This window comes from Caretta caretta, chromosome 6, assembly GCF_965140235.1.
Source record: "Caretta caretta isolate rCarCar2 chromosome 6, rCarCar1.hap1, whole genome shotgun sequence".
NCBI classification, from domain to species: domain Eukaryota; kingdom Metazoa; phylum Chordata; order Testudines; family Cheloniidae; genus Caretta; species Caretta caretta.
In genome coordinates, this window is record NC_134211.1 from 61,696,796 (window position 1) to 61,717,910 (window position 21,115).

At 44.2% G+C, this 21,115-nt stretch overlaps 1 protein-coding gene across 3 annotated transcripts; it reads right to left on the bottom strand.

Annotated features, from left to right (window-relative positions):
- Positions 1–790: 790 nt before the first annotated feature.
- Positions 791–21,103, bottom strand: LOC125638387 (retinol dehydrogenase 12). 3 transcript variants are annotated; one of them, XM_048854075.2, is made up of 7 exons: positions 21,005–21,103; positions 10,229–10,347; positions 9,014–9,169; positions 7,476–7,580; positions 6,758–6,967; positions 5,715–5,904; positions 791–2,264 (listed from the first exon to the last, which is right to left on the bottom strand). In XM_048854075.2, the coding sequence occupies exons 1-7, from the start codon at positions 21,061–21,063 to the stop codon at positions 2,162–2,164; spliced, it is 942 nt and encodes a 313-aa protein (XP_048710032.1). In that variant the 5' UTR covers positions 21,064–21,103; the 3' UTR covers positions 791–2,161. The 3 variants fall into 3 exon arrangements, with proteins under 3 accessions (XP_048710032.1, XP_048710034.1, XP_048710031.1); XM_048854077.2 differs by lacking the exon at positions 21,005–21,103 and adding an exon at positions 20,794–20,817; XM_048854074.2 differs by lacking the exon at positions 21,005–21,103 and adding an exon at positions 13,280–13,545.
- Between the last annotated feature and the right edge of the window lie 12 nt (positions 21,104–21,115).

The window sequence follows — 21,115 nt, forward strand, 5'->3', positions numbered from 1 at the left end:
GGACTGGGACCGGGGGGTTCAGAGGGGGAGGGGGAATCAGGGCTGGGGCAGGGGTCCAGGACACGGGAGGGGGATCAGGGGTCCAGGCTCCAGGTAGTGCTTACCTCAAGTAGCTCCCAGAAGCAGTGGCAAGTCCTCCCTCAGGCTCCTGTGCGAAGGCACAGCCAGGCAGCTCTGTGCACTGCCCTGGCTGCAGGCACTGCCCTTGTAGCTCCTATTGGCTGCGGTTCCTGGCCAATGGGAGCTGCGGGGGCAGCGCTTGGGGCAGGGGCAGTGTGTGGAGCCCCCTGGCTGCCCCTATGCATAGGAGCCAGACTGGGGACATGCTGCTGCTTCCAGGAGCCACACGGAGCGGAGCAAGCCCCTGACCCTGCTCCCTGCCTGGAGCACCAGAGCAGGGCAAGTCCTGAACCCCGCTCCCCAGCAGGAGATTGAGGACCGAATTAAAATGTCTGGAGGGCTGGATGCGGCCCCCGGGCCATAGTTTGCCCACCCCGACCTAAGAAGAAGGCAGTGTAGGATTGTTCCCCAGTAGCGGAGTTCTAAGCCAGGGAACCAGTGCAGAATTGTTTTGTATGCTCTAATCTTCCTAACCTAGTTTAGCTTTAAGTATCTAAATTAGTTGGAAGACTTGTTCCACAACCTAAAAAATTTCACCATGAGGAAATATTTCCTAATATGCAGCCTATATTGTATTTAATTTTACTCCTACGCTGTATGCATGAAACTAGTGCATGCCACTGCCACCCACTTAAGAACAACTTAAGTACATGAGAAGGAAGATGTAGAGTAACAGTGTAAAACAGGAATGATTTTATTTAGTAATGTCATGGTTGGAGGTAACTCAGTGGTGACTTGCAGGGTCAAGCATTGCTGTAGAGAGAGCTGGTAGTGCTAACCTAACTCAGGAACTAGGCATCTGCTTCTAGAAAATGCCATTCATTTGTGACTACACAGAGTACAGGACTGAATGGCAGCCCTGCAAGCTGTGATATCCTGACTGCAGTGACATTTTAGCCATGGGATGCTTCCAGAAAAAGTCAAATGAGGTGTAAAATATGACCTCTTATAGGCAAGCAGCTCAGTTACCACACAGGGTAGGAAGAATTTGGAGCCTGCTTGACTGCAACAATGACCAACTTTACTTGCCCTTTGCAACAGGTGTGTCCAATGTGTTGTAAGTGCCACATGCCACCCTTGGCTAGCCTCTCCCTAGAACTACTGGGCAGGCAAACTTAATGCCAATGTAAACTAGGTTCTACTCTCACCTTCCTGCCCCATTGCTAATGTGGCCATTGCTGTCTCGCTAGGGATGATCCCTGCCTTTGTCTATGGCTGCAATTCCAATATCCTCCATCAGGACAGCAAACGTGGCAGGGATGGATCAGACACAGCTTGAATTACTCTGTTACTCACTACCCTATACACCACTCACAATTCTCTGCTCACTCTCTCTACTGGCAGCTCTTCTCCCCCTTCCCCCACTCCCGTTTGGCATTCCAAAACCACCTACAAGGTACATGTGGCAGTTTATGCTGTGCCTAGCACAAAGTGGTTCTCAAGCCTGGTTGCGTCAACAAGGGCTACTGAAATACACTTGATTAACAATCCTGAGGGGCCTCAGCACTTGGATCACTTAAGACTTGCTCCTTTAAGCTGGGGGTTGCTGCAGCTTTAGGATCCCCTTCCAAGCAGTGGAGCAGAGACAAGTGACTCAGTGGAGCATATATTGAAGGAAACTCTCAACCAGTCTGGTTACTACTGCTGCATAAAGACTCTTCCATAAGCATAAAGCAAAATTTCTAAATTGACTTGTACAGAAACCTAACTGACCTAAAGCCTCCACTTCTATTAGGGAACCAGGGGAAGAATGTGTTGTGGAATGGAAGCTGGGGCGGGGAAAGGATAAGCCCTGAGTCACTGCACTTTGGCCTGAGCCTCCAGTTAGGAAAGAGGGATGAGTGGGGCAATAATCTCACCTTTTCTTTTAAAACATAAGATATCTCAGAAGTTTAAGGGCAATAGTGTCTATAAAATCACTGGTAGAGCCGCTGCAAGTGCCAGGCAGGGTGCACGGTTGCTTGTGTTCCTCTACCCAAGCAAAATGCTCCTTAAGATCATCAAATCCAGGCCCATCCAGCTAGAGATCGGGGTTGACAGTTCAGTCCCACTGGACGCCCAGCAGCTCGCAACTGACATTCCAAAACTTCTTTGCCAGCTCATCGTTCCGGCCCTGAGGGGAAACATAGGCTGGCCGGCAGTCACTGCAGAAGGAAAGAAGAGACTTTCATCAGGTGCCCTGGCTGTATTAGCACAAGTCCCGCTGAAATGCATGGACACACTAGCTGCTGCTGCTGCCTATCAGCTTAACTCCTTCAAGCTGGATTTAAAAAAAAAAAAAGAGGGGGAGAGGAGAACTAGTAGCATTGCTCGTGGGGGAGGGCAGAGGGACGGTGTGGAGGCAGGAGAGGAAGCAGCTGGCAGCCAGGCCACCATACTGCTAAAGATGCAGGCTTCAGCGTAGGTAGCACTGGGGGAAAGGAGAGCTGGTACATGAGGGACCACCACTGCAACCCTTGTAGTTCCAAGCTCTACCTACTCGTATCTGCTTTACACAAAGGTTACAGCAATGGCCTAAATGCCATAGTTCACTGAAGCCTTTTGGAACATGACTATAAAAACAACATGCTATCGGGAAAGCATTTGAGAGCCTGACCTTCCATTCTGTATGTTTATAAAGCACCTTGTACCTGTGTGGGCCACATAAATAATCAGTGTGGCTACCTCGCAGGCAGGTGATCATAAAGGGGAAATGATACTGCTCCCTCATAGAGAGGTACAGCTGTGGAACAAGCTGTAGCAGAGCTTGGAGAAAAGCTCTCCCCCCACAGATGGCAACTGCAATCAACAAATAATTAAACACAATTCTTCAGCATGGTTGTCTGAGGAGCCAGTGGCTTGAAGGCAGTTTTCCAAGCTGACAGCGGAAGGTGTAGGAGGGCTGTAACGTAAAGGTGGAGGTTACTTGTACCGTGCTGGGTTCCCACTTAATGGCAGGAGTTAACTTACTACCCAATCATTCTGTTTATAAAGAGATGGTACATACAAACTGAGTTCACTAAACAAGGTAGTTCCATATTTTATACACTCCGAACTCCACTCAAGAGTGGCTTTTCCACTGACACCCACAGTCAGACATTCCTTTATTTTAAAAACCTCACCCTTGTCTTCTCCCTCAGGGTGTGGACATGCCTTTGGTGAATAGCCACAGTCATCTTAGTGCTATTCCCCCTGCTCCTCCACCCCCTGCTCCCCTTCCATTTTATTACATCATGTTGGATATCAGATTGTGAATTCTTTGGTGCAGGGACTGTATGCTCTCAGCTATACTACTGGGTATGGTAAGTAATAAACTGAAGTTGTAGTAAGGGAAGGACAATTCACCACCTGTTCAGGATTTCCAAGTGTGATTACTGAGCAAGATGAGTGCCTTGGAATGTAGGTAACGCTGATGGGCAGCCAAGGGGAAAATCAGGCAACAGCAGCAGCCATTGCCATTACCTGCCCCCGATGTATGCTTGATTAAAGGAAAAGTGCAGTTTATTATTGCCCTAAGTATCTGAGACAAAAATTCACTTAATCAGACTAAAAGACAAGAACATTACAAAGCAGCATTAAAAAAAAAAAAATACCTAAGAGTTCCACTGACAAGGAGTAGATAGCTATGTACTATTTGAAGCTTGCCATTTTAGCAATGAAAACAGGAAAGGCAGCCTAGGGCTATGGATCAGGGCAGGAAGATCAGAACTGCTGTCAGAGACACAGACCAGCATTTGATTTCCACAGCTCGTTTGTGGCACAGAGCTGTACCCACTAATCAAAACGAACAGGAGATGAACAAAATGTGCCTAAGAGGAGCTGTGGCAGTCTCCAGCTATATCTCTTCTCCACCTGTTTTGCTATAGGACATCAGCTTCTGCCACAGCTGCTTTATTCTTCATCACTTCCTATTTATATAAAGACCATTTTAAAGAAGTATCAGTGATTGTCACGATTTACATTCAATTAAGTGACAGGATTTGGACACAGTTCTATTTCAGAGACAGTCCAATATAAATCTGGGTGCACACATGCTCAAGCTGCTATTTACTAATCATTTCTCCACGGAGTTCATGCTTGCTTCTTTTACAAACCTGAAATCCACTTAGAGTTCTCATGCTCCAGTACACGGGACAGCTGAGATTCACAAAGGCTGCTTTTATCTACTGGGAGATAGAGGCGCTCGAGAGAGGATTAGGGGACCTATTTCTATAGCCAAGGCAGATTAAGATGGTACAAAAACTCTGTACTTGAAGATCAGACACAAAGGCGTGTCCTGGAATAATCCTATGGTTCAATCACAAGGGAGAAGATTGAGTTTCTAGTTTCAAAGATATGAAGGAGGGAGTTTTATCTCATGTAAAAATCAAAGGGCAATTTCCATATCGAATTCCCAAATGTGAGGTGGTCACAGTGAAATGATCAAGGCAGAAGGACAGTTTCATTCAGTGCTGCCTAAGAGTAACATGTGATGATCATTTGGTTAAGCCATCCTGAGCCGTGTTTTTGGAAGAGGTAAGAAGATGGTTATGCAGACCATATGCAATGTTCCCTCTAATTTTTGACAGGCCGTGTGCGCAAAAAATTTCTTCTGTGCAAATTGTTGTGCGCGTGGTGTTTCGCTGTGTGTGCGCACACACGCGCACTGCTTAGAGGGAACAGTGGTCACATGATAGCTCAGCTGAGATCAGTAGCAAAATGGAGCTGGACTGAATGAACGAGAAGAGCCGCAGAAGCCATTTTGCAGAATGAACTGCCTTGCATGCACAGACGTGCAGGTATCTCCTTTCCTGAAGCTTCCTGCAATGTGTGCAGCTTCAAGATGTGCCATGCTTTGGAGAATCAGCCCACATATGGAGGTATTTAACTTGAGACACAGTTTTGAAAATCTTGAGCTCTGCCTGCACAGCACCGAGCACATTTGCTACTGCCTTATAATCAGAGGCCCTCCAAGCACTTTACAAACGTTACTGAACCAAGTGTCCTAACCCCACTGAGATGCAGGTATTATCATCCTTTTGCAGATGGGGGAAAACTGCAAAGAGGACCAAATTCATCCTTGGTGTGACTCAATTGAATTCAGTGATGATACAGCAGGGCTGATTTGGGTCAGAGAAGTTAAGTGACTTCCCAAGCTCTCAATACAAGTCTATGGCAGAGTAGGAATGGAACCCAGATTCTGTGGACAGCCCGTCTGCGGCACCTGGCATTGGCCACCATCAGAAGACAGGATATTCGGCTAGATAGACTTTTGGTCTGACCCAGTATGGCTGTTATGTTCATCTTGTGCTTAAAGCACGAGCCCATTCAAAGACTACAGGACTGGGTATAATGTACATCATTATATAGGTAAAGAATTCCTTAGAAATACGACTTTTATCTTGGTGTCATGATCAACGCTTTTCCAATCCGAAGTGTTCAGATTCTTGTAACGGGTACAAATTCTAAACATATATTTCTAGCACTTCTCCCTTCAGATCTGTAAGCCTCAGTACAGTCCCCTTTCAGACAAAGATTATAGCCTTACCTCGCCCACACCGCTTATCCCCACACCCCAGAGACATCTAGGTTGCATCCTTCTGCCCCACGACAGCAGATCAAGTACCTCTGCTCACCTGAAATACTGTCCAGTCACAGACTCCAGCTCCTCAGCCACTGCACAGTATACGCTGGTCTGGGCTCCTTCGCGTGGAGTCTTCAAGAAGAAAGAAAATGTCTTCCACAGCAGGGTCATTAGAATCGAGTGCCGGCCCAAACTGGAATGAACAGAGCCGGGGTGCAGCGAGTTTGCAGTGACTCCAGTGCCTACAGCAAGAGGGACAACAAGGAGCATGTATCAAATCAGACCCTGCCTACATGCTCTAGAGCCTCCTTAGAAGGAAGGCATTAACAGCCTTCCTGTTTTACCCCATTATCTAAATGTTAAAGAAACAAAGGTCCAGATGCAGATATAGTGGGGCAAACTGAACTCCCTTACACTTGCTTGCTGGAAAGGTGGACAACATCTCACCACAATTATGAACGCTGCACCATTTTAGTCGTTAGGCCTTTTACAAAGCAGCCTGGCAAAAACATTAAAGGCTTGCCCACTGCTTTGTAAAGCACAGACCCCTCCTGATTTACTCCAGTACTAGGACTCTAGATAAGAGACCTTATCTCTATTTTTCAGACTTTGAATCTCATGAGAGATGAGCAAACCTCAGCTGTTCCACCATAACCTTTGATTCCTATGCTGAGCACAGAAGCATTCAAAGCCTTTTCAGTAGCAGTCCATGGTTCACAATTGCTGCTTTGTCCATGGGGATACAGCTCCTTTGTTTGCAGATTTGCTTTTGGACAAGTGTTGAAAACGATGAAACCTATTCCTCTGAGTATGGCTAGCTCACTCCCTTGCCCTAGCCCTGAGGGTAGGGGCACAGCCACTGCCTTAGGCCAACCGCTGGTCCCTCTGGATTGACTGCATCTGCTCCCACCCACCCTGAACACCTGCCAGGGACCCACATAAAGTCTCTTCCTTACCCCACCTTGAATATCTTCATTTCTCCACAGGATCTAAGTACAGCTACTTTCTAGCGCCATTTTGAATGCCACCCTCCAGAACCCAAAGGATCTGAGTAAGCCACATCTGGTATACAATCAACTCCCCTCTCAGACTCACCTTGAAGGCGTCTAGCCAGCTCCCGGGTGAAGAGTACATTGGCCAATTTACTGTGACAATACGCAAGGCCCCAGTTGTAGCACTTCTCACCCTGGAGGTCATGGAAGCGGATCCTGCCTCCATGATGAGCCAGTGAGGACACATTCACTATGCGGGCCGGGGCCGACTGCTTCAGGCACTCCAGCAGCAGGAAGGTCAAGAGGAAGTGACCTAGGGAGAGATGGGATTTGTTTTACTTTGCCTTTCTGTTGTGCCTTCCATCTTAGGATCTCAAAGCACTTCAGGCCAAGTACTGAGACAGCTCACAATTAGCCCCATTTCACAGATGGGAGATGTGAGACACAGGCAGGTCAGGGCCCAACATTTTTCAAGTGGCCTCTACTTGCGGGTGCTCGAACAGCTGGAACTGGTGAAAGGTTGCAGGAGATGGTAGTCCCATTTGCCAGCTCTGTACTCTCAGAATAGGCACTCTCTGGGCAGTGAAAGGGCAAGCTTCCCCTGCACTGTTCCTCCCCAAGGAATTTAGGACCCTTCCAAAACAGCTTAGGTCTCTACTGAGGCTTAAAGTACTCTGAACTTCAGTTATTTCCCTGCATTCTTTGGGGCAGGAGAGGAGGAGTCCTGGATGCAAAGTCTCAGCCTGGGATTTTTTGCCACCAATATTTATTAAAAAGGCACAGCCAGCTCTGCCTGCCACCTCCAACTCTCAGACGCTTACCAAGGTGATTGACTCCCAGATGTATCTCAAAGCCATCAGCCGTCTTTGAGTAAGGGCACAGCATCACACCTGCATTGTTAATGAGGATATGTAGCTCCTTCTCCTCTGCAAGGAACAGATGGGATGACACATTAAACAGGGATCCCCTGACAACCGCCCAGCACCAGTATGGCATAGATCAGCCAGAGAACTTGAGCTGACTGAGCTGCGGTTGTCCCTCCCCTCCAAAATATAAAAAAAGATACCTCTCCAGTCTAGTACTGCAGCCTCTGGTGATTCCCCATCATGCAAACAAACCAAACAGCATCTTTTCAAGCAGGGGAGTGTCTGACAAAGTCCACTCGCAACAGTGTGCCCTCCCTCCTGGTTTAATATTGCTGGCAGTGTTGTGGGGTACAACTGGTCCAGCCCATATGTGCAGGACAGACTATTACCACTTTGCAGCCTTGCTTCGGGGCAGCATAAATCTATGCCATCACAGGGAACAACTCCAGTTAAAGTAATTGGGACTCATATAGTAAGTAAGTAAGAATAAATATATCAGAGGGATAAATACCAGAGAGGGAGAGGAGTTAGTTAAGTGCCAATGTGGACACAAGAACAAATGGATACAAACTGGCCATCAACATGTTTAGGCTTGAAATTAGAAAAAGGTTTCTAACCACCAGAGGCATGAAGTTCTGGAACAGCCTTCTAAGGGGAGTAGTGGGGGCAAAAACCTAACCGGCTTCAAGGCTAAGCTTGGTAAATTTATGGAGGGGATGATATGAAGAGACTGTCTACAATGGCATTTAGCTAATCTGTGACTGCTAACAGCAAATATCTCCAATGGCTGGTAACATGGCACTAGATGGGAAGGTCTCTGAATTACTACAGAGAATTCTTTCCTGGGTTTCTGGTTGGTGGGTCTTGCCCACATGCCCAGGGTCTAACTGATCACCATATTTGGGGTTGGGAAGGAATTTTTCCCTCGGTCAGATTGGCAGAGACCCTGGTGGTTTCTCACCTTCCTTTGCAGCATGGAGCACAGGTCACTTGCAGGTTTAAACTAGTGGAAATGGTGGATTCTCTGTAACTTGAAGACTTTAAGTCATGATTTGAGGACTTCAGTAACTCAGCCAGAGGTTGGGGTCTATTACAGGAGTGGGTGGGTGAGGTTCTGTGGCCTGCAATGTGCAGAAGGTCAGACCAGATGATCATGATGGTCCCTTCTGACCTTAAAGTCTATGAGTCTATAAGAAAGGGGCATTTTCACAGTCACTTTAATAATAATACTGAGGACTTATATAGGACCTTCATATTCAGCTCTCAAAGTATTTTACCAAGTTGGTTAAGCCATGACTTGCCCAAAGTTCCACAGCAAGTCAATAACAAAACTTGGAATAGAACCCAGTTGTTGCAACTCCCAAGTCGATCTGTCTGCTACACCACGTTTGCTCTTCAGAACTAAAGAGCAGAGAGCTGCCCTTTTGATCAGAGCTGGTGTTAACCAAATACCGTCCCCTAACGGTAAGCGTGACAGTATCTAGGGGCCATACCTGCTAGGAAGTTCTCAGCAAACTCTCGGATAGACTTGGTATCTGCCAGATCCAGCTTCTTCACAATTACTTGTTGGTTCCCTGTCTCTGCTCGGATCTCACAGGCTGCTGCTTCCCCCTTTGCCATGTCTCTGCAGGCAATGATCACCCTGGCACCTGCAATGGGGAAAGGACAGCAGAAACACAGGCTATGAGCAGTGGGGGCAGGGTGGGGAGCCGGGACAGAAAGGCAGGTGGGCCACCCAAAGGTTTACAGATAAATTTGTGAGCAATAAGTGGGTAAGTCAGGAGATTAGTTGTCAAACAGCCTTTCTACCTCTGAGTTACCAGCTTAAATCCAGCCCAGCTAGGTAGCGACCAAAGGGTGCTACCTTCTCAAGACTGTTCTTTGGTTGGTGTGAAACAAGCCTGAAGGATCTCTGTCCAACTCGTTTTGGGCAAGGTGTCCAGTGCACAAAACCAGCAATATTGGTCCTACCAGACTCCCACATTGGTAGTCTCACCATAGTGGCCAAGGTTTGAATGGACTCCTTCACCTAGGTGGCCTTGGCTAGGGCACGGTTTCTAAAATGATTAAGAATGTAATTTAGCCCCCTCCATAGTAGCTGTCCAAATAGCTTTAAACCAAGTTAGCCTCAGCCATGCTGTAACAAAGACACACACCAATGAAACTAAGTTGGTTCCCAGCCTCACACAGATGGAGGGGGTCTCATGCTAACTTCCATGGACTAAGTTCTGAAAGTGTGTCTGGGAGTCCACCAAAGTGCAGTACTGAAGCTATAAAGGTCACCTACAGTAAAATTATTATCGAGTCAGGAGACCTGCTTCCAGCATTGCTAAAAGTTTAAGTGTTGTCGGGATGTATAACCATGTTATAGACACAAATAATCCTGCATCTTGGTAGGGGATTAGAAAAGATGACCCATGCAGTCTCTTTTAACCCTATGATTCTATATTAAAGCTCTGGGCTCCCCAAGGGTCTAATCTAGTTCCTAGGACATGGTTGATTCTATCTTCATTATAACTTTTAGCTGTGTTTTACTGGGTCAGAGGACAACCATATGTAACCAGGTCTCCAAACTCCATCATAGTTGTAGTATAGATGGGGCTGTCAAAATAATCCCCTCCTAGCTCCAGAGAAAAAAACAATGACTTCCGGTGAAGATGTAAATTACAGAGGGACTTTTGGAGGTGGAAGAGGGACAGGTGACTTGCCTCTTTGTGCGAGATCTCTGGCTGTCTCCTTTCCAATGCCTGTGTTGGCTCCCGTGATTACCACCACCTTCCCATTCAGCTTAGCTGTTGACTTACACACCCCTCCTGCTATGTACCTCCTAGAAGAGAGGACAAGAAGAGGAGCTACTAGGGATTTACAAGAACAGTTTTCTGGTTATCAGGCTCAGACCTGGGGACTGGCATTTAGTGTTCTGTTGTCCTGCTTGCTGGCTTTGAGCCAGCCACTTAGTTACTGGGTTCAGAACAATTGGAAAGACATGGGGACATTTACATAAACTGCCAGTTCCACGTTCCTGTTTTCTTATACTCCCTCCATGGGGCCAGCTACTGCTCACTCTTCTTAGAGGTCATTACAGCCACTGATGCAGGTTCCCATTCATCTTCCAAACTTCTGCACCCCGAAGTAGACAATGTTCCAAGCTGCCCACTCTGCTATAAATATATCGGTATGTAATGCACTTGAGTCCTGGGGTCTTGAGTCCTGGTTTCCAGTGGCTGCAGCCCAACAGGGACATAAGCCCTGGTACTCTGCCACCTAGCTGAGAGCTTCCTTTATTTAGTTCAGGGGATAGATCTGAAGTTTTCCATGTCATGCTGCATGCACTAGAGCTGGGGACCACAATGTCTGCATATATGCAGCTGAGGGTTTGTTATGAGCACCACGTAACAGGGGACTGTGGTACACAGCCCCAGAGCAGAGAGGACTATACACAGCCTAGAGGCAGGAGTAAACGAGAGGCAGCAGGATTAAGGGAGCCGACGGGGGAGCCGCCGCGGTCGACTCGCCGCCATGAGGATGGCCAGGTAAGTCGAACTAAGATACTTCGACTTAAGTTGCGTATCTTAGTTCGAACCTCCCACACACACACACACACTGTAGCCCAGGCCTGTATTTCTCTATTGGGTGTTGTAAATTCTTCACTGATATGTGCAAACTGCCAAGCTATTACACAAGTGGGATGAGAGTTACCCTATTGGCTGCTGCTATCAGTTCTCTCACAGATCGTCCAATGATCTTCCTCTTACCAAGACCATCTGAACTAATCTAGGTTTCAGAGTAACAGCCGTGTTAGTCTGTATTCGCAAAAAGAAAAGGAGTACTTGTGGCACCTTAGAGACTAACCAATTTATTTGAGCATAAGCTTTCGTGAGCTACAGCTCACTTCATCGGACACATACTATGGAAAGTGTAGAAGAGCTTATTATATACACACAAAGCATGAAAAAATACCTCCTCCCACCCCACTCTCCTGCTGGTAATAGCTTATCCAAAGCGACCACTTTCCTTACATTGTGTATGATAATCAAGGTGGGCCATTTCCAGCACAAATCCAGGGTTTAACAAGAACGTCCGGGGGGGGGGAGGGGGGATGAAAAAACAAGGGGAAATAGGCTACCTTCCATAATGACTAAGCCACTTCCAGTCTCTAGTCAAGCCTAAGTTAATTGTATCCAATGTAGCCTATTTCCCCTTGTTTTTTCCTACACCCCCCCCCCCCCCCCCAAGATGTTCTTGTTAAATCCTGGATTGGTGCTGGAAATGGCCCACCTTGATTATCATACACAATGTAAGGAGAGTGGTCGCTTTGGATAAGCTATTACCAGCAGGAGAGTGAGTTTGTGTGTGTGTGTGTGGGGGGGGGGGTGTGAGAAGGCCCACCTTGATTATCATACACATTTTAATGAGAGTGATCACTTTAGATAAGCTATTACCAGCAGGAGAGTGGGGTGGGAGGAGGTATTTTTTCATGCTTTGTGTGTATATAATAAGTTCTTCTACACTTTCCACAGTATGCATCCGCTGAAGTGAGCTGTAGCTCACGAAAGCTTATGCTCAAATAAATTGGTTAGTCTCTAAGGTGCCACAAGTACTCCTTTTCTTTTTGTGAACTAATCTAATCCATTCTCACTAAAGGAATTTAAAAGAGCCTGAGTTGATTTGCATGACTAAGAACTGGGTCAGATGTCCCAGCTGTAACTCCAACCAAGACAGCGTGGTTACAGCAAGGGAAAATTTGGCCTTCTTCCTTCACATTTTTATGGATTGACAATTATCTTCTTAATTCTTTGAAGCTTCATATTTCCCAAAGTAAGTTGCCACCTTACATCAACTTTAAAGAGCTCAGAGATAATAAAAAGGCAATTATAGAAAGTTTACAAAGCATTTAAAGTGGCTACCTTGGGGTCAGGTTAGGTGCGAAATATGGTCATTTTATTGCAAACAGTACAAAAGGTTATTTTAACCTGAGCATTGGTTCAGAGAATCATAGAAATTAGAGCTAGAAATACCCAGCAGGTCTCAATCCAGCCCAAGATCAGGAGTGAGTACAACATTGCTCCCTACTATTTCCTAGATACAGGGTTCAAGGTTAGTCTAACTAACATTTTAACTTGATGAAGTCAAAAAAGAATCCCCCGTCCAAACCCTTTCCAAAAGCAAGCAATCTATTAAAATGTATTGGAAGGAAAACAACTTTCTTCTTTTACTTAATACTCTACCCTAAGCATTTATGGTCATACTATTTTTATGCAGCACTTTTATGCCTTTCAAGTGCTGCACAGACATTAATATAGTAAACCTCATAACATCTTGGTAAATTATCTATTAGCTCCATTTTACAGATGGGGAAACTGAGGCACACAGAGGCTTGCCCAAGATCGCAAAGCGAATGGACAGCAAAGGCAGGGTTCAAACCAAACATAGCCTGGCTGCCAGTTCCCTGCTTTAATTGCTTCTTAAGTCTGCTTCATTTATAAAGAGGAATGGAGAGGTTTTAAGACTCACAGATAACATGATAACGTAAACCCAGGTCTCAGATTCCTGGAAACTCTTCCTTTGAGATTTGATGTTCACATTTATTATCTAGCATATTACCCGATCTTTCTCTAAGTGCAATAATTAATAAACTGATCTACCTTCTCTACCAAGAATGCACTTGCTGGATCCCCATTTAGCAGAAGTAAAAAGGTGCATGCTTTTTAAAGGGTAAAAGGGTTTACACAGTAGCTAATCAATCATCTAATACAGACCTGATGTAGGGAGCTGCCATGAACAGGAGAAGGGGAACACAGATGAATATTCCCAGCACGGTCACCAAGCAGTTTAGCATTGCTGCTGTCTGTTGTTTGCCCTCCCTTTCAGTGACTCTTGTCTCTCATCAGAGATGAGGGAGGGCGAGTGAAATACACCGGCTAGGGAGCATTGCATGCAGGGAGTTGTAGTCCTACCCATCAGCTTTGTGTGCAGAAAGGCAGAGCACACCGTGCTGGGAGTTGTAGTCCAACAACCCAGTCTGGGCAATGTGCAGTACTGGTGGAAAAAAACAAAGGGTCATACCCAGTGATTTCTCTGCAGGGAAAGATATACCTTCTCCCCCAAAATAAAACAAAACTGCAAGCAAGTCAGTTCCTTAGATCTAAAGGATCAATAACTTCCTAGCCACTGAGTTCATTTGTTCTCTACTCTATAACTTTCTGAGGTTTGCTTTATCATTTGCTAAATGTCAGCAGCACTTCTGGTCTGATAGATAAAGTGCTCTTAAGAGTCCAGAGAACCTGGGCTCTATTCTGGACTCTAGTGTTGCCTTACTAAGTGACCTTAGGCAAGTCATTTCACTTTCTCTCTGCATCAAACCTGTAAAACAGGGCTAACAGTACCCACCTTGATAAAGCATTCTGAGGTCTAAGCATCAAAGTGCTCTGTCAAGGTTCCTTCCCCACTCTGAACTCTAGGGTACAGATGGGGGGACCTGCATGAAAAACCTCCTAAGCTTCTCTTTACCAGCTTAGGTCAAAACTTCCCCAAGGTACAAAATATTCCACCCTTTGTCCTTGGATTGGCCGCTACCACCACCAAACTAATACTGGGGAAGAGCTGTTTGGACGTGTCCTTCCCCCCAAAATACTTCCCAAAACCTTGCACCCCACTTCCTGGACAAGGTTTGGTAAAAAGCCTCACCAATTTGCCTAGGTGACTACAGACCCAGACCCTTGGATCTTCAGAACAATCCTCCCAACACTTGCACCCCCCCTTTCCTGGGAAATGTTGGATAAAAAGCCTCACCAATTTGCATAGGTGACCACAGATCCAAACCCTTAGATCTGAGAACAATGAAAAAGCATTCAGTTTTCTTACAAGAAGACTTTTAATAAAAATAGAAGTAAATAGAAATAAAGAAATCCCCCCTGTAAAATCAGGATGGTAGATACCTTACAGGGTAATTAGATTCAAAACATAGACAACCCCTCTAGGCAAAACCTTAAGTTACAAAAAAGATACACAGACAGAAATAGTTATTCTATTCAGCACAATTCTTTTCTCAGCCATTTAAAGAAATCACAATCTAACGCATACCTAGCTAGATTACTTACTAAAAGTTCTAAGACTCCACTCCTGGTCTATCCCCGGCAAAGCAGCATATATACAGACAGACCAGACCCTTCGTTTCTCTCCCTCCTCCCAGCTTTTGAAAGTATCTTGTCTCCTCACTGGTCATTTTGGTCAGGTGCCAGTGAGGTTACCTTTAGCTTCTTAACCCTTTACAGGTGAGAGGATTTTTTTCTCTGGCCAGGAGGGATTTTAAAGGGGTTTTCCCTTTCATTTATATTTATGACATGCTCTCAATGCAATATTTGAAGATATTTAAATTAACTGGCTAGTGTGTATATGCACTCGGAAGTGATAAAATGTGTCACAGACTCTATATTGCTAACAACTAAGAGAATCCCGGGGTCCTTTTGCTCAAGTGATGGAGGTCTGGGCCTTTTGTAGCAGCAGGACTGGGGTTCTAGCCATGCTGTTATCATGAAGTTCCAAGTGACATGCTGTGCAGGATAGTGACAACCAGGCCACCCTGGTCAGCCACAGATTTGTTATGATGTAGCTCTACTTCATTTCACGGCTTCCAGATGAGTCTTTTTCAAAACGTTGCACATCTCAAACACAGGTTCAACATCCACATTTCACTCACTGAACAGCCAGCAAAGCAGGAAGTAGTTCTGATCGCTCTAAGATGAATTACGTTATATTGGCATCTACTACATCTAGTGGCCAAACTAGAAATTCCCAGATGAATATTTGTGTTTAGTCTCTTTTTGGTGTTTGTACTACCCTGTTTGGTGAACTATCATCTTAAAACACAAATAAAGCTGAGGGATCTGTGCCACCAGGAACAGTGCTCTTCTCTCAGCCAGGATATTCAGAAAGAAACACACAATTCAGAAAACAGCAGTTCTGCAGGTTTAATTATGCAGAAGGAACTACCTGAGCAGAGAGCTCAGGCTGGAAGACTCATCTCTTCCAGGACTGTTTGGAGCATGATCCCATTCAAACATCATGCTAATGATGTCAGTAAATTACCTTTCTTCAACCCCACTTCTAGGTTTCTGTTATTAGCTCTCAAAAAATGTAGATGATTTTGCGTGTGTGTGGAGAGAGAGCTAGGAGAAAGTATGGCATTTCCGAATGAATGACCAAGACAATTAAACTGATGGTCATGCTGCCTCCTCCAATGGGCCCTTTACCAATGAAGAAGAGAACTTAATGAATTTAGAATCTGGGGCAATGGGTCTGCTTTGCTTCCCTGACAGCTCTGGATTTTTCACATTTTCTAAAGATTTAGGTGCAGGCACTGGTTACAAAAAAAGAAGCTATCAAAATCCAGTTTCTTTAATTCACCAGAACTTTACTGATCAGTGTTTTCATATATAGATGGCCAAAGCTGGCAGCTCTCAGTGGACCTATAGCAAACACACATCTGTAGTTTCCGATACAGAGGTCATTTTGAAAATAACTTGTTTTGTTTGCAAGCATCCTTTAAAATTAAAAGTTTTCTAGTGCTTATGTCACATACGTATATTTATGATGGCTGGTACCAACCACTATAATTAAAGTTGAAAAAGTTTCATTTATAACTTCCTAATTTCACACTCATAACTTTCTGAAACATTCAACTTTAGTTTTCCATATTCAGTCTATGCCCAGCAGTGAATTTTTCTGGAAAGGGCAAACAAATATCTTTCAGACATTTTTGAATTATGAGACTGTGAAAAAACACACTTCCAATTATAAAATAATTCTAATAATTATTTTTAAACATAGATAAAACCAAACCAGCAAGAATTGAAAATTGGCATGAACACAGTCCTCACCGAGAAATAGTGGTGCTTTTGGTTGGCTTGGTTATGATTTACCAAAGTTCTAACTATTTGAAAATTGCACAGTGACCATGGACAATAGAAAATTTCCCTATGAGTCCAGTTAGATATTTAACAATAGTTACATTGTATAGTAGGCACTCCTACTTAATTATGCAGGCATTTAAGTATTTGTGACAGTTTGGGGAATCTGCCTATGTAAATCTATGAATTCCATTTGAGCGAGAAAGAGATTTCATACAATATGACCTTTTATATGGATTAAATCTTCCATTTTATGGCATGAACCTGACAATGTCCAACTCTGAAAGAAAGGGCCATTAATAGCCATCAATAATTGAATAATTATATCTTAGCAGATAGGGTGGATTGATTTAAACTGAAGGGATTTAAATCTCCAATTTTAATCATGACTTAAATCAGTAAGCAGGAAACCTTGATTTGTACTTATTTTCTTTAAGATTGATTCTCATTAGTTGGTAACCATTAAAACATGTTTCAGAGTAACAGCCGTGTTAGCCTGTATTCGCAAAAAGAAAAGGAGTACTTGTGGCACCTTAGAGACTAACCAATTTATTTGAGCATGAGATTTCGTGAGCTACAGCTCACTTCATTGGATGCATACCGTGAGAAAACCTGGATTTGTGCTGGAAATGGCCCACCTTGATTATCATGCACATTGTAGGGAGAGTGGTCACTTTGGATAAGCTATTACCAGCAGGAGAGTGAGTTTGTGTGTGTGGTTTTTGGAGGGGGGTGAGGGAGTGAGAGAACCTGGATTTGTGCAGGAAATGGCCCACCTTGATTATCATACACATTGTGAAGAGAGTGGTCACTTTGGATGGGCTATTACTAGCAGGAGAGTGAGTTTGTGGGGCGGAGGGTGAGAAAACCTGGATTTGTGCTGGAAATGGCCCAACTTGATGATCACTTTAGATAAGCTATTACCAGCAGGACAGTGGGGTGGGAGGAGGTATTGTTTCATGGTCTCTGTGTGTATATAATGTCTTCTGCAGTTTCCACGGTATGCATCCGATGAAGTGATGTAGCTCACGAAAGCTCATGCTCAAATAAATTGGTTAGTCTCTAAGGTGCCACAAGTACTCCTTTTCATTAAAACATGTTGATTTGCAACTAAATATAGACCTTACATTAAATTTGTGATTCTTTTTGCTAACTAGGAGATACCCCATATCTATACACGTTTATTGAAGCAATTATATAGCTTAATTTATATTTATTCAGATTCTTAATGTTTACATTTGTATTATGTTACAAAATGGTGACTAATGAATTTCTTATTTATTAGTGGATTAAATTTTACTTGTAATTTGTGTCAAGCTCTCTTTGGAAGGAAATTTTAACTGAATTAAAAATGTACAAAATGAGCATTTTTTAAAAAAAAATGCTGGATACAGAAGAAAAGAACTTTATCAAAAAGTTTATCAAAAGATGTTTCCCATTTAAAGCAAACTGATTTATTAAACAAAGGAAGTATTATCTATAATTAGTGAACTGAAGTGATTATTTCTGGTGAATATCCAAGGTTTTAGAAGTAGAAGATCTCATCTTCTCAAACCTAGATTTTATTCATATATTGGAAGAGAAAAACAATCATTCCTGCTTTTTTAACTTCCAATTGGGTTCTTAACTTCGAATGAACCAGTCATTGAACTGAACTAGTTTAATAAACTGAAATGAAGAAAATATTCTCTCTGCACCTGTGGAAGAGGCTATTGCTTTCAAAAGATGGTTTGGCACTTCAAGAAACTGTGATTCCAGGTCCTTAGCCATTGACTTCCACTATTTTAGGGGTTTGACTTTCTTTAAATCTTGGCAGCAAACATATACTGCTTGAATGTTATTTTTGTATATAATTTAAATTATTTTAATAGATTATAAGAAGTTTAGGCCTTAACATAGGTTATCAATTTCAAATAAATAGGCTTATTTTAAAAAAATAATATACTTGTATTTAATTTAAATGTTTTAAAAATCTAATTTTAAAAAGTCTGATTTTTTAAAAAAATCCGTTTTTATCCACCCCTGCTGGCAGAACAATGGAGACTGTCAGCAGAGTTATGAACTGTTAATGATCCTCAGTAGCCAGCAGCAGACAGAGGAATAGAGAATGGAAAAACCCCAGGGCAAGGACAGGAAGAGACAAGGTATTAGAAACTGCTTTTAAAAGGAGACATGCTCCTTAGCAAGATAGACCATCACCAGGAAGAGAAAACTGAGTAGGAATGAGGTGCAGGAGAGCCCTGGAATCCATAAAAACACTGACCAAAAACCAGGAGTGAAGACTGGAGGGAAGGGTTTGCATTCAGATGCTTGTTATTTTTCCATAGATCTGTAAAGCTGTTGTGCTCTCCTGAGTAAAATGCGTATGGTTATGAAGTGCCTTTGCAAAGTTAGCATGATCCTTCATTTAATTGTCATGTTGTCCCCAAAGCATTAAACTGTAACCCAGAGCGCTTGCGCAAGAGGAGCGCTGGTGAAAGGCGTGCTTAAGCTACTGGGGAAACTTGGGGCGGTCCACACTCTGCCTTCGAAGCTAGAGCAGCTGTTAACAGGGCTCTATATCCCAAGAGAGGATACCAGCATTGGAGTCTGTACCCTGAGAGTGTGTCTGAAGACCAGACATAGAGACAGTCTCTGAATGCTACTCAGACCCAGCAGGGTTGGAAGCACCCAAGATCCAACAGTTGCAACCAATACAGCAGGTGATCTTCCACAAGGAAGAGCTCAGCCAGGGCTCTAACACTTCACTTCACTTATTGTTTCAAGGAATTTAACAATTCTACTGGCAAGACAAAAATGGAGCCAATTTTGTATTCCAAAATCTGAATGGGGGGGGGGGGAAGGAGGGCATCCTTTGATGCCTTTGAAGTTCCTGAAAGAACTCTGCTTCCTAAGATGAGAGTTGCAGCACAGTTGATGAGAGCAGGAAATCATTTGATGGCCTAAATGAGATGAATGACAGGGTCTCAGGCTAGTTCCCTGTGGTCAGGTGTTCACATCACAAAAACAACCACCACAACTACCACCACTTGGACCCCTATATGCATCCGACAAAATGGGAATTCACCCACGAAAGCTCATGCTCCAATACGTCTGTTAGTCTATAAGGTGCCACAGGACTCTTTGCCTCTTGGACCCCCTTTAAGCAAAGGGTAAGGAAGAACTTACTGAACGGGGCATAGAGACTATTAACCCTAAAGGGAGTCCTCCAGGTCACAGTTGAAGTACAGTGTTAAGCACTAAAGTGGCCACAGATAATTAGAGTTTTACCTCCTCCCATTTGGAGAGTATGGAGTTTACTCACTTCTCATTTAAGAAATAAAGACTTTAGTTACTCCCATTTTCCTGTGACAAGCAAATTGTGGCTGTACAACCACAACAACTGCTGTGTGAGTCATCTATTGGCTGGTTACATCCAACACCAGACAAGCGGCCTGTAAAATCTGCAATAAGCATCTAATGCTACTCCATGTATGGATTGACTGAATACATGTATTAATTATTATTATACATACAAATTAACTGTTCTTTTTCTGATATGATTGATTATGATTTGAAAATTAAGGTTGGGAAGCAACAGTTTACCCACTCCTTTTTTTTACCACTACTGTTAAACCATGTGAGAAAGTTTGTATTGACTCTGTATGTATCTCCTTGGACAGGAGACTTCAGTGTCAAGATCTGCCAAGCCAGAACCTGAATTAGGTTCATATACATGCAAAGCTACTGCATTGGATGACACAGCATAACAAACTCAACACACTAGGTTTCTCTGTGATTGCTGGTATGTGCACACCCTTGCTATATTTTTCAGGGGAGCAAACCACCTCAAACCTTGCTCTTGAATGTGCTTGCAGGACAGGACTCTTGCACATTTTCCATTCCTTGCCTGCACAAAGCAATGGGGTGAAACAGGTATAGACTGTGCATGGTCACAGCAATTGTTGAACAAATTTTGTTGCTTCAGAACTGAACTTTACCAGCGGTGATAAAGGCCCGACCACCACATTGTTATTCATAGGCAAACAAGGAGCAAGCACAATACTGTCAAACACAACTACTCTAGAATTCTCATTACACAAATGATCCCAACACTTTACCAGGGCCGTGGACACCCCATCATTCTGAGGGCCAAGTAATGGCTTGTAAACCATCAAAGGGTATTTTAAATACAATTTTTCCCAACATTCACTTTTGATCTGAGTCCAAATCTGGCAAGTTTTGGCCCCACAGGTAACTGAGGCCACATGGCTCCCAGCTGCCCGTACCCAGCAGGAATGGGAGGGGGTGGGGCCTGTCCCAGAATAGAGAACTACAGGGCAGTGGCTGTTCCCCTTGTGACAGATAATCCTACCGTTACCAACCCTCCAGGATCGGGCTGGAGTCTCCAGGAATTAACAATTAATCTCTAATTAAAGATTGTCAAATCATTAAATCTCCAGGAATAGTCCAACCAAAATTGGGGGGAGGACGCAGAAACCCCCAGGGATTAACGGCAGCTGGGAGAGAGATGAGAGAAGGCTCCACCCGCAGCATTGTCAGGTCTGGCTGTTCACAGCCTTGGGACCTACCTACCTGAAAGTCCCGTGACTCCCGCGTGACCCTCCCCACAGCAGGACTACCCTTCCCAACATGCAGCGCGCGGCACGGAGTTTCGGGGCCTCCTTCTTGCGGCGGCAGAGATAG

What these genes read in the sequence shown, in the direction of transcription:
- LOC125638387 (XM_048854074.2), bottom strand. Translation starts at nt 13,359, where the DNA reads ATGCTAAACTGCTTGGTGACCGTGCTGGGAATATTCATCTGTGTTCCC. An exon ending in CAGAGATCTCGCACAAAGAG is followed by an intron (nt 9,170 to 10,228) that starts GCAAGTCACCTG and finishes TCCCCATTGCAG; the next exon opens with GTGCCAGGGTGATCATTGCC. An exon ending in GCTGGCTAGACGCCTTCAAG is followed by an intron (nt 5,905 to 6,757) that starts GTGAGTCTGAGA and finishes CTCTTGCTGTAG; the next exon opens with GCACTGGAGTCACTGCAAAC.